This window comes from Tympanuchus pallidicinctus, unplaced genomic scaffold (genome assembly GCF_026119805.1).
Source record: "Tympanuchus pallidicinctus isolate F22 unplaced genomic scaffold, pur_lepc_1.0 scaffold15, whole genome shotgun sequence".
Taxonomy (NCBI): domain Eukaryota; kingdom Metazoa; phylum Chordata; class Aves; order Galliformes; family Phasianidae; genus Tympanuchus; species Tympanuchus pallidicinctus.
Genome location: NW_026294669.1, coordinates 34,577,097 through 34,590,557, shown reverse-complemented (window position 1 = coordinate 34,590,557; position 13,461 = coordinate 34,577,097). Strand labels below are relative to the sequence as shown.

The 13,461-nt window shown below is 45.6% G+C and overlaps 1 protein-coding gene across 1 annotated transcript in view; it reads right to left on the bottom strand.

Annotated features, from left to right (window-relative positions):
• Nucleotides 1-4,751: 4,751 nt before the first annotated feature.
• The window catches only part of IQCA1 (IQ motif containing with AAA domain 1), an 85,142-nt gene continuing 76,432 nt past the window's right edge, over nucleotides 4,752-13,461 (bottom strand). Inside the window, exons 16-19 of the mRNA XM_052675893.1 lie at nucleotides 13,163-13,249; nucleotides 10,463-10,640; nucleotides 8,436-8,674; nucleotides 4,752-5,303 (exon numbers count right to left, since the gene is read on the bottom strand). Coding sequence (XP_052531853.1) covers nucleotides 5,211-5,303; nucleotides 8,436-8,674; nucleotides 10,463-10,640; nucleotides 13,163-13,249 — 597 coding nt within the window. The 3' untranslated portion in view covers nucleotides 4,752-5,210. The remainder of the gene's footprint in view (nucleotides 5,304-8,435; nucleotides 8,675-10,462; nucleotides 10,641-13,162; nucleotides 13,250-13,461) is intronic.

Below are 13,461 nucleotides of genomic sequence, written 5' to 3'. Positions count from 1 at the left end.
GAGTGGAGAAAGGAGAAGATGCTGGTTGGAGCAGGGCTGAGCCTGGGGCAGTGGGAACCCAGAGGATGGCTGCTTTGGGGTGGCAGGGAGGGGCCAGTCCTGTCAGTGACTGATAGAAGCGTGCTCAGCATCCTGCCCGCCTGATTGAGGGGCAAGAGGAATTTTCCCCAGGCAAAGTGTTGTCGGAGCAGGAGGCATGTTGCTCTTGCTTCCCCTCCAGAGTTAATTATACCTAATTAAGCCCTTGCCTTCCCCAATACGTTGGCCCCCAGCAGCATGGTGTGGTTTCAGGCAGGCTGTGCAGCAGAAGAGCTCCTTTTCTCCTGCTGTTGGGACACTCTATCCTGTGGTACGGGGCCTGCTGTGGTCTTGTGGGCTTGGATCAGTCTTTCTGCTTATCAGATGGCAACTTTCAGCCCATGTGAATGTATTTTGGCTTTCTGAGAGCTGAATGAACAGCGATAATTTTGATGGAGAGAACAGGATTGTACTCAGCCCTTAAGTCTTCTTAACAAGGCTGGGCTGATCCCACCACCTGAATAACAAATACTCAGATTCTCTTGTGCTCTCCAATCTCTCTTGGTGTTTTTCATAGAATCTTAGACTCATAGGATGGTTTGGGTTAGAAGGGCCTTGAAGATGATCCAACCTGGCCTTGAATGCCTCCAGACATGGAAGCATTCTCTTTCTTCATGGCATTCTCCTTCCCTCCACCCTTCTTCTTTTTAGAATTTAATTATGATTAATTATTTACTTAGGAAGCAATTGCCCTACTCCATTAAATGGCCCCTAGGTGGTTTCTCCTCGTTTCCCATTGTGTATCAGGACACAGGAACTGTAACAAATGATGATCTAGCTGGGATTGAAAAACAGTCCCAGTTACTCCTGGGACCTGGGTTCTTTTGTTAATGATGGGATCAGTATTTTTAAGGAGAAATGGCCCACCTATGGGAAGCCGTACAGCACTGGCGTTGCAGAAAGCCTTGCAGAGATCAGAAACGCTTTGAGCCTCTTTTGAGACAAGGAAGATGTAAAAAGGCAGATGTTGCTCTTCTTCCAAGGTGAGGGGGTGTCTGCAAGTGGATGAATGTGGGTGTCCCATCCCTTCAGGCACTCAAGGCCAGGTTGGATGGGACTCTGGGCAGGCTCAATCTGGTGGGAGGCAACCAGCCCATGTTTGGTTGGGGCTGTATGATCTTCAAGGTCCCTTTCTACCCAAGCCATTCTGTGTTCTATGCTTTGCTCTTGCTTTGTCACTACCATTGCCCATGTAAAAAGTCAGTAGATGCAATGGGTTGTCCAGCCAGAGTAAGCCTTGTGCTTGGAGGAGCACAGATGCTGAGAGCGTGCAAAGCTCAACAAGAGCCCTAAATGATTTGGGGATCTTGTGCAGCTTGTTATCTTCAGTGTTTTATTATTTTTTTTTTTCAAATCCCAGCAAGAAGTAATACTCTTTCTGTTCAGAATAGAAATGGCTTGATGCCATGAGGAAAAATAAAAGGAAGCTCTACCTGGTGCTGTGATGATTTGCAAGGCTAGTGAGAGACTACATAAGGCGTTTTCAAATAGACTCTGATATTTTCAGTGCTTAAAGAGGGCCAACTACGTGACACCCTTTTTGAAGTCCTGATTTACAATGGGCCCAGGCTGAGTGCATTATAATTTGCTGCCAGAAGTTCCAAAGTCGCAGTACTTTCAATAATGAGGAGAGAAACCCTAATATGATGAGACTTTTTGTATTGTGTTTAATGAAAAGCTAAAAATGTGCTAATTTGTAAGTCCTGTTGTGGTAGTGGCATCAGAAGCTTTTGAAATGCATTACTGACTTAGGAAGTATTAAGAAAAAATGACATTTTGCTACTAGCAGAAAAGTCAATTATAACGTTTCCACACTTTAGAAAATTGCTGATGCAGGATGGGAGTTAATAGAACAGTCAGTTTCACTTTGTATTACAGGATTTGGGGGGTTTTGCTGAGAAATGTCTTTAAAAAAAAAAAAAAATCTAACATTATCTTAAACAATAAACTCCCACCATGTTGGTGGGTCGCTTGGTGGATGGATGCTTTCCCCAGTGATGGGTCCAAAATGTTGTGCTGCTCCCCTTGGGGTGGGTTGGGTCAATCACCACCAATATGGCCCTGCTTTGTTCTGCACAGGCTGATTTCTGCCTGATGGTGGAGGACTATGTGCCAAAGCATCAAGCTCTCTGCAAGGCTGCACTTCCCCATCCCCTTGAGGGGAAAGCAGCGTTAAGTATTTCCTAAGCTGCTGGGAGCAGATGCTCACGGAGACTCATTGTCAATGACTGCAAGGTTCAGTGCTGGGTGCAACAGCCCCCATGCTGGGGGGATGCTTCTCCCCATAACCCTGCTTCTGGATCACTTCATGCAGGCTGGCAGGGAAAAACAGTTCCCATGAAATTGGCAGGGATCACCAACAAGTGTTGGTACTGCTTTTAATGGGCCCTGCGGCGCCTGATTAAAGGGCTTTGGCCACAGAGGCATAACCTGAGCTCTCAACATAAGCCAGGGGGGCTAATAATACCCGAGCACATTGTGAAAGCATGACCTCATGGTGCTGGCAGCCTCTGTTCCCAGCAAGGGCCGTCTGGGAGATTTATGGGGCAGGGATAGTGCCTAGGGTTTGTAACCTGCACCTGGGTGCTCCCAGCTGCTTAGGGGTTTGCCCAGGGTGGTGGTGGGTTCCCAACCCTGGAGGTGTTTAAGGGATGTGGCACTTGGTGGGCATGGTGTCCAGTTTGATGGTTGGTAGCCTGTTCCAACCTAGGAACCTATGTTGTGATTCTGTGCCTGTTGACAGTTTCTTTCTTTAATTGCCCATTGGCTTTCATGAGGTTTTTGATGAGAACAAGGATTTCTTAGGAACATCCCTTCCTTAGAACCAGAGTTTTTTGGGGGGGGGAGGGTCCTACTTGCTGAGTTACAGCAGAAAGGCAGGGAGTGAGCACGAGCACTTTTTAAAAGTCATGTCATATGTACTTTTCCCGGGTTTGGAGGAAGCAATTAAGCCAATTAATTTATTGGTAAATTATCTGATGATGAAGTACAAAATAACTGCAATGAAACGCTGACATTCACATTAATACCAAATTAGTTACTGTATTATGACTGTTCATACAATGAATGCCCAGTAATTTAATAGTAATGGGACATTTAAATAATTCAGTTGATAATTCTCTAGATCACTTACATATATAAATGGGCATGACAGATTCGTTGCTCAACTTTGCTGTGGATTGCCTCCCACAAGGCAGCCTAGTGCCCAGCCTGCTTGAGGTGCTGGCCCCAAAACAACCTGGCCTCTTGCTGGGGGCTGTGCAGAGGATGGGGTGCGCTTCACCAGCCAGAATGTGGGGGGGTTACCATCCAATTTGAGAGCTGTGGAGATGTGGCACTGAGGGATGTGGTCAGTGGGCATGGGGGGGTGGGCCTGGGGATCTGAGAGGTCTTTTCCAATTGGAATGATTGTGTGATTCTACGAAAGAGGATTTTTCTTCCTCGCCGGGTGTTAGGGCTGCCATGCAAGGAAGCTGCACCTGCAAAGCGCTGTGCAATGCCTGCAGTGGGCTTTGCCATGCTTTTCTCTGCAGCACCTTGGCATAGCAGCACTGTATGTGGGAGATCGGTTAGCCTCACGGCATGGTTAGGCTCTGCAGCAGATCCAGCCAGGGCAACTTAATTCAATACTTCATCCATTGACACTGAAATACTGTGGGCTGGCTCTGCTTGTTGCAACAGCTTCATTTTCAAGTAGCTGCGCTTTCTGTAATAACAATTATAAACAGCATTACAATTGCTCCTTGGCCCCCTAAGAGGACTAAAGGAGGGCTCAAGCTTGACTAAAGGCAGCCAAACATGGCAGAGTTTCCTGCTCTCTGCTGGCTTTGCCCTGGAAGCCGACCTCCTGCCTGCTTTGTCCCATCCTCATCACACCATGCATGCATCAGCCTGCTGCAAGTCACCAAGAAGAAGGTTGCAAAGACAGAGTTCTGCAAAGAAGGAGTAAAGAAAGGGAAGCCAAATGTTGAGGCTGCTCTGTTGGAAATGATTAAATGGGGGCCTGGAAACTTGTACTCAGCAGTCCCTTGTGTAGGTCACGATGAGGCTCCAGCAGCTGCATTGCTGCTGGATGGCTGGAGGCTGCTGGAAGACTCAGCCTCACAAAACCCCGGGGCTTTGCACAGGGATCTGGCAAACATTTCCTCTCTTGTGATATGGGTCCCCCAGGGGATGCAGCCTCAAGGCAGGAGGGCTGAAATTCAGCAGATCCCTGTGCCAGGTGGCCAAAGGGGCTGGCCAATGAGGACCACAAGAAAAGGGAGTTTGCTGTGTTAGCACAGCAGCCTGCTCCTTCTTTGAGGAGAAAACTCACTTTATTAACCAGAGCCAGCCAGACCCTTCTGCTGTGCTCAATGATATGATTACCTGAATTGTTTTCTGTACCTACAGGAATCTTTCCAGGCTTATGTTCTGCCTACTTCTTCCAGGAGCATCTTTTTCCAGCTGATTTCTCTCAAAGAGCAGGAAAGGCTCAGTTCCATCCCCCCTCTTCCACCAACCTGAACATCGCCCTTTGCTTTGGCTCTGCTTTTGGTGTTGTTTTCTGTGAATGCATGCATTAATCTATCCACACCGATGCATCAAAAGGTGAAGAAGTGCATGGCTATGTAAATACATGGCATTAAGTGTCTTATAATCCATCCCAATTAAAAAGCAGTCTTTACGGCCGTAATAGTTTTATCGAGAACTGTAACACATTAGACTTACAGATATATAAAGCAGTTAGTTTTATAAAGCATATAGGGTATTAAAGTAATGAAAGACATTAACGTGACATCAATTTTTAAGGAGAGTTACTTGCTGAAATAAATGAGGGTAGCCTAAAAGTTGATGGCATGTTACAGTTCTGAGTAATGAACCCCCCTGCCCCCTAAAACCTCTCGGAATAAATAATGCTTGAGCAAGTCGATGGCCATTAACTCTTTATCCTCTGAGAGCTACTTGTCACACTGATGTCTCATCCTATTCTTTAACATTTAAAAATACATTCAGAAATGAGTTCTCTTTTAACTTGTGGTGCTTTATTCCAGAATGCCTGCTTTCCTAACATCTCCCCCTTGTCCAGTGATGGCCGTTGCTGGACACAGAATTCTGGAGGACGTTGGTGTTGTCTCTTTTCCTTCACCTTCTTATTTCTTTTTCCCTTTTCCTTTTCCTGCTTTCTCGCTCTTTGCCACTGCTTTGCTTCGTGCTCGACCCAGCGGTGTCTTGGCATACCAAGCCTGGAGAACCAGAAAGCATAGGTATGTTTTAATAATACTAAAAAAAATAATAATAATGAACAGTTAAGAGACCTTTTACTGCTACAATGGAGCACTCCGTACAAAACTCTTAAAACCTTGGCCGGTTTGTGGAGCAGCAGAAATAAAACCCTTAGATCTCTTGAGGACATCATTATAACAAGAAGTATGGTGATTGCCTGCGTGAAGTGTGTCTCATTAACAGGAATACTTAGCTGGGCCATTTGTGTTGCTATAGTTATGGAAATGTTAGAACTTCTCCGATCAACCCTATTTCCAAGGCGTATAGCTCTTGTCAAAACCCTTTCTGGTCTGAAACTTGGCAGCAGACAAAGCATATGCTTCTCATGGTTCTGCAAATCGACCCAGACAGTTTTTATTTCAATGAGAGAGCTTAAGAAACCAAACAAACCCCGAACATTAAAAACCTGTTTATTGCTTTCAGATGCCTGTTCACAGTCCTGTGACTTGTAAATGGTTTTGGTATGGTCGCTCCGCACACTTGCCAAGCTCCTGGGCTGTAATGTCAACAAGGCCACGTTAAAATAATGTAAAACGAAAGAGAGGGCAGTGCTTTAAAATGAGAACTGTGTGGGAATTAGTCAGTCCTCATATGTATACGCAGAACTTTATCAGCAAGGCCTGCCCACACCAGAGATTAACGTGCCACTAGGTGCTGACATGATGGATAAAACGCATTTGTTCTCATTTGGCTGTACTCTTCCATCTGAAATTGAAGTCTTTCCTCTGGCCACAAACCACTGTTTAATGCCACGGCTCTGTCTCCTCTGGTGCACGTTGGATATTAAGAACCATTTATTCTCAGAAAATTCTCAGTGCTGCAGTGGCACAGCTGCTCACCGAGGTCTTGGGGTCACCATCCCTCGAGGTGTTCCATAACCATGGGGATGTGGTACTGAGGGCCATGGGCATTGGGCATGGTGTGGTGGAGTGGGACTTGAGGATCTGAGAGGACTTTTCCCAACTGAATGAATCTGTGATTCTATGAATCTATGTTTTCAAATGCAACAAACTGCCTGCTAATGGGCATGCAAGGCTGTCTGCTTTTGACTTTTTGATTAGCAGAGCAGCTACCTGGTTACCAGGACAGCTATATGCTTTAGGGAAACTCCTGGGAAAGATCCAATGGAACAGGTTGCCCGAGGAGGCTGTGGATGCCCCATCCCTGCAGGCATTCAAGGCCAGGCTGGATGTGACTCTGGGCAGCCTGGTCTGCTGGTTGGTAACCTGCACACAGCAGGGGGTTGGAACCAGATGATCATTGTGGTCTTTTTCAACCCAGGCCATTCTATGATTCTAACAGGTCTTAATGAAGCCAGCTCCTCAGATACGGCTAAAGGAAAAGATTTATCACTGTAGGCCACCAGCACCTGAGCTGGGGATGTAAGTGATGGACGGTATGTGATAGATCAGAGTTAAAAACCTTCAGGAATGACATCCGCAGCTCTTTGGTATGGGTTTTCCTACATCTTACACGTGTTTCATATCAGCCACTGCCAGGCAGAGCTGGAGTGCTGGCTGAGCACCCGTTGCTCTGTAGGACTCCTGTTATTTCTGTGTGAGGATTTGTATCAGTCCCACTGGGGCGATGATTTTTAATTTCAGGAACGTGGCGGATGGATAATTGGGCCAGAAATTGGAGTAAATTGGACAAAGAAATCACGTTATCACAAAATTTTTGCATTATTTATATTCATTTCGGAACGCTGGCGGAATATAAATGTCAAACAGGGAGATTCATGTTTCCAGAGAATAGAAATCAAAGATTCATCACAGCGCTAATCTTCACTTTGAATGCTGCTTTAAGTTTTAGCCACCCCGCTTCAAAAGGGACAAAGCAAAGCAACAGAAGAGGTCCAGCAATGGCAATGATTAGAGGCTCAGGAAAAGGTCCTTCTGTGTGCGGAGAGATGAGGATACTGAGCTAATTGATGCACGAGGCCATTTTGACGGTCCTCATCCCCTGTGCCATATTACAGGTGCCAGGTTCCGTGACATTTAAAGGGAAACAAATTGAACGCAGATAAAAGGAAACACTTTCTTAAGGGCTGTAATTAACGCAAGGAAACGACGGCCGTGGGGCGCTGAGGGCGACAGAAGCAGTGTTCAAAATGAAGTGCTGCCTGCGTGCTCCTTGCTGTACAAAACAGGCACGGCTGTGGGAAGTGGAACAGCATTCGTGAGTTAGACTTGTGCTAAATGCTAGCTCTTGTGTTACAGGGCACAAATGGATTACAGCTCGGAGCTGGGAATGATAGGAGGTTTTTTTCTGCGCTGCAACACTGAACCATTAGCCTCTCCCTGAGGAAAGATATTGGTTTAGATAGGAAGCACGAGGAAAACAAGAGTGATTTGCCAAATATCACAAATGCTGCCTATGCTGAGTGAGCCAAATGGCTCAAAGTGGAAATTGGAGAGCATTCAGCAGAGCTGGGAGAAATATCCACTATTGTTAGGGTAGCAGAGGAAGGTGGCTTGCACCAGGCTGCTAGGGACTGCATCCTATTTATTTGCAAGGTGCTATGGGGATGTAGAGCCAAGGGATATGCAAAGAGCAGAATGGAAAAGAAACCTCTTGGTGGGAGATCTCTGTGGTCTGCAAGCATGCCCATGGAATCATTGAACCATGTTAAGCTTGGAAAAGCTTAACATTTCAGATCATCTGTAGCTCAATCCCAGCCCACCATGCCCGCTGACCACCTCTTGCAGCATGACCCATGTGTATTTGAGGTGCGTGGAGCACACCAGTGTTTGCCTTAAATATTTTATGGCCCTGCGAGTGGAAACTCACTTTTTGAATCCCACAGACAAAAACTCGTGTGAGAAAATTCTCATTTGAGAAAACCTTAAGAAAAGGACTTAGAATTTGACCCTGAGGATCCTGGATGTCCAAGCTCTCTGCCTCCTGAAGAAAATACAGCCAGGCTTACACTTGGCAGCTCCCACCAAGCAAAGATGGGTGCACCACACTCATGGCACACATTTATCCACGCATGCAAGGGCACCAGTAGAATGAGCAGATCCCCAGGTCAAATATGCCCGGACAACAGGGGATGAGAAGAGACAGCCAGTTAGCACAGCTCCTAACATCACCTTAAACGTTTCCTCCTCCTCGTTGTACACGGGGTCCTGGCTGGCCAGAGGGGTGAGGAACTCAGCAGTGCACAAGGGCTTCCTGGCCATCTGTAGGAGGCGCAGCTCGCTCAGCACTGCCTGCACTGCCCTCACGATGCAGCCCTGGGTGAAGCCATCCGACAGCTTGGCCAGGCAGCTGATGCTCAGCAGCTTGGTGATCTCTCCACCACGCTGTGTGATGGCGTGTTTCCATAACGCTGCTCAGCAGAGTCCAGAATAGAAAGAGAGAGAATGCCAAAGACACGTGTTAAGGAAAGCAGGAGAAATAGTTCTGCGTTACGGGCACACAAGGTAAAAATGGAAAGGGCTGCTTAAATAAATGAGTATACATGGAAAGGAAGCTAGTATTTTCCCATTTGGGGGTGCAGAGTGAAGCACCTCCATTAACAGCCTGGCTTTATTTGGGTGACCTGATGGGTCACCCTAAGGACAGAGTTAGGGTTAGGGTTCCTCCATGCGCATAGGGCTAGCATGGGGACTTGAAGTCTGGTTTTGAAGCCCAATGCCTCCACTATGCAGGCACATGTTTTATGCAGGTGTAAATGTCTCTGTGATTGGCATTTTGTTTCTTGAATAATGGTGGACCTGCTTGATTCTGGTAGCTGCAAGCTCAGACCAGTGATACCTGAACTGCCTGAGATTTTGCTGACAAAAATGAAGTAATCAGAGCAATAGTTTGTTGTTGTTGATGTGTAATTTGCAATCAAGTGGACTATCTCAGAGAGATATGAAAAGGTTGGGTGGAAAGCTGGTGTTACCAGCTTAATGGTTTCCACTGCACGTTTGCCACCATGCACAGAAGGGAGTTTTCTGGTCTGTTGCAAAAGGAAGGTTGTAGTGAATGGGTAAAGTCTGTGCACTGTGGCTGTTTGTGGTTGTTATGCCACGGCCAAAAAAAGGTTTTCATCAGTTCTCAGATTGGCTGTCAGGCACGGGAGTTTGCCATGATGGGAAGATGAGCGCTCTGTGCTGTAACGACCTTGTTTCCATTGAACGCCAGGGCAGGCACTGCCTTAAATGGGACAACATCAAAGAATTAAAACTAGAAATTTAATCTCCTTCAATATGTCAAGAGTTAACTTTTTGGGGCATTCTGAGGTTTGCAAGCTGAAATCCCTTCGGCTGGCCCTTCTGACTCCAAATTAGTGGTGAGAATCCCAGAATGTGACAGGTTCAGTCCCCAGGAGTGAACGTAGCTAAATTCAGCTGCTATCACCTCCTTTCTCTAGGTCTTATTCAAGTCCCTTATCTGTTAGCAATTAATCAGAGCTGTAACCTAACATGAAACATATGTTAGCCTGCTTAAGGACCGTTTCCCATCCACACTGAAAATTATTGAATGTGGGAGAGATTTACAACGTGCTAGACAGTCAAAATCTGTCTTGAGCTTGCCCAAACATGCATCATCTCAGTACCTTGGCTGCCTCCTTGAAAGGCAGCGCAGAAATGGACTTCAAAACACAGTTGCATCATTTTGTAACGAGATGAAGATGTGGAGCAAGATTGTCTGGTTTACTCAGAGCACAGTTGTGTAGTGAGGTCTCTGGACTGAATGTGGCTTCATTCTGTATTCTTCTGGGATATGATCCACCAGAGATCAGTGGCATGAAAGGAGTCTGTTCTCCTTGATATGGTGATCAATAGGGATATTCATGCTAGGAGCTTCCGATGGGAGAAATGTACCATTCAGAGTCCTGGCTTAGAAGTGTTTGGTGTCACTGTGAATAGTCCTAAATCTTTCTTCCACATCATCTTTAGACTGAACCTCAACGGCCCTTCTGCTTATGAGTCACCACATCCAGACTACACAGTACCCAGAAAAGTGTATTAAACCACATGATACAATCAGGAGAAAATGATACCTCTGGGAACAAAAGCCCATCTACCAGCCACTTCTGAAGGACGTGAACAAACCACCACTTTTCTTGCAGTAATTCACATTATTAAGTGCATCAGTAGTTGTCAGAAAGACTCGAGGTACTTGCCGAATCTTGAAGCATAGTCAGGCCGAGGGATCAGGATGATTTTTTGGTAAACTTTGCAGAAAGGTTTGATCTTGGCATCAAAGGGCCGGCTGGTGGTCCCCACCAGCAGCACTCTGTCCTCTGCTTTCAAAGCCTTCAGGAATTTGGGGAGAATCTTTTCCAGACGTTTCGGATTCATCTTCAGAGAGCGCATGTGAATACAAGGGGGAAAGAGTTCTTATCAGTACTGACAATTTAGAGTTAATGAGGTGAAGCAAAGACTGTAGATATGAATAATGTAGGTATGTGTGTTATCCATAGACATGCTATCTGCAATGGGATTTGGGTTTTTTTTCACTAGTTTCTTTGCAATATAGTACAAACAGGCTAGATGCTCAACCTGAGTAGAAAGCCCTTATCTTCTGCAAACTGATTTCTGCCCAGGGATTCGTGGGTTTGAGTGCTTGTGTTTTTTATTAGAGCATTTGCTGGCTCTCTCCTGGAAAGCAGGAAGGAAGCAACAACTCGTTTAAAGTAGGAAATTTTTCAGTTCAAGAAATATTGCTTGGACCTGCGCACTTGGTGATCCCTAATGGATAGAAAGAACACATGGGTATGTAACCTGGCCTGGAATTCTCATAGTTCAGGAAGGTTCTCGTCTACCATCCCCTGCTGGTATTTTCAATATGAAAAACACACTCCCTGATTTCTTCTTTGATTTCACCTTGCTGAGAATCTCAGCTCTTTGAACTCAGGACTCAGATCTTTGTGATGATTGCTGTTAGACCTTATTATAAATATTCAACTCTTATCGACAGAACAGATGTCCGTTGAGCAGAACTTTTCACTGGCTACTTAAGTTTGATGAGGATCAAGTGAAAATTGGTGGGGAAAACTTCATCAAATTGCTGAGGTGTTATTCTGCAAATGAATAACTGGGTTAGAGATCCAGTGTTAGATGTGAAGGTTGGTGGCCCTGCACGTTGCAGGGGAGTTGGAGCTTGATGATCCTTGAGGTCCATTCCAACCCAAGCCATTCTATGATTTTACGTATTCAGAAAAGTCTGATGACTTAGAAGCCTCTCCAGAAATAACTGAGGCTTAACACCCCAGTCAATCACACTCAATGGAGAGCCTTACTCTAGGTGTGCATTTTTTGCTATGCAGTTAGCAGCTGCCTCAATTTCAGACCAGCCTTTCTTATACTAATAAAGTGTCTTTTGCTGGGAAAATGTGATCTGTCAGAAGATGCAGAGAATTTTTAAAGCAATTGACTCCTGTCTCACAAAAATAAGCCCCAGTTTATCCCCTGCATTTAGAGCACTTAGAGTTTTTTGGGGTGATGTGATATTCACGGATACCCATTAGCCCCTCTTTTGTTATGGGTGCTCATTGCTTAGCCTGTAGGAATCTTTATTTTCAAATCATAAACGTACTGGTGCTAGAGACAAGGGAAAGATTCCACTCTTGTGTCAAACCTACTGACTGGCATTTGTGTGTCAGCAGCTCCTGCTACACTTTTGAAGGTAATGCGTGTCCAGAGTGCACGCAGTTAATGGATATGTACTGAAAGCTAACATTACCTCCTCCACCTTGAAAGAAATATATCAGTAGCAAGAGAACCTGTCACAGAGGCAAGCTAGGATCTCAGCCATCACGTGCACCTGAGCTGGAGAAAAGTGGGGTGAATGGTGAAGGTGACCCCTATTTGTTTGAGTGGCTTAACTGCTTGCATGTCATCCATGGCAGCTGGGTTACCATAACGTATTTGATATCTGACTGCTCTGCACCCTTTACAGAGGATTGGACAGAGACTACTTTTTTTATTTTTCCTTTCAAAGTAGATAAAGCTCAAGAGTGCTCCAGGCAACCTTTGGCCTCTAGCCTTCATTTTAATCCCCATTTGCACTTGAACGTTCACTCCCAGCATAAGAACCACTAGAGGGCATCAAGCCCTGCACACCCATGAGCTCCTGCAGCCCTCTCAGCACTCAGTGGCCTCATCCAACATGATACAGTCTTCCAAATCACCAGGCTCGTGTCCATCACACAGCCCAAACACGAAGCACTTGCCTTAGGAAAAAAAGAAAGCTTTGGTTTTGTGAACTATTTTGCAAGCAGCATGAATCTAATCAGGACTTCAGGTGAACGGCTCTGTGCTGCAGTGGCTGAGTTGCTGTGCCTATTGGGCAGTGTTTTAATTTTCTTTCTGGTGGGGAAGCTGCACAAGGCAGGAAGGAATGGAAGCTAACAGGGCTCCGGGGAGCCCAAAGAAAATAATCTGTAAACATAAGTGTTTAATATATGCTCTTCGCTTTCACAGTGGAAATTTATCCTCGTTACTTTATTGTTCACTTTGGCTCCATCCAATTTCTCAAATTAATAGACCCGAACAGTTTAAGCTCATCTTAACTTTTAGCTTCTTGCCTCGCGTTTTGAAATTCTCCATTATTCTCTCCCGCTTTTCAGTGCACTGATGAGCAGTGGCTGGACTATTTTTAAATACAGCAAATACGGCTGGGTAGGAGAGAAATGTGACTTCTTAAGAGCCCCCAAGAGGTCACAAGACTCTCTTAAAAGAAAAAAAAACATTAGTGAGACAAGCGATGATCAAGCAAGCTTCGGCGGGTCCGGTCATACCAGTATGTGCTGAGCTGAGAGATACACCTGCTCCTTTGTGTTGGAAATGATCAGCACCAAAATAAGAAAGGAGCACCTCACCTGTTCTTCAGCCTTGGGCACTGCTTTGTAGAACGTTTTCTCCGTGTCTCCGATCCACACGACTGAAGGCTGCAGCTGCTTGGCCACCTAAGAGAAAATGGGAGAGGGAATGCGAGAAGTTGATTAAAATGGCCATAATTTCATACCTGGGTGCCTATAATCATGCTTCTGAATCCATATTTCGGCAATTACAATTAGCTGGGTTTATTTTTTTCCCCCAGAAATGAGCAGCACTCGTGAGCAGCGTTGGCTCTGCTCGGTAGCGTTGGCACATCAAACAGATTCTGTTTAGGAAGCTA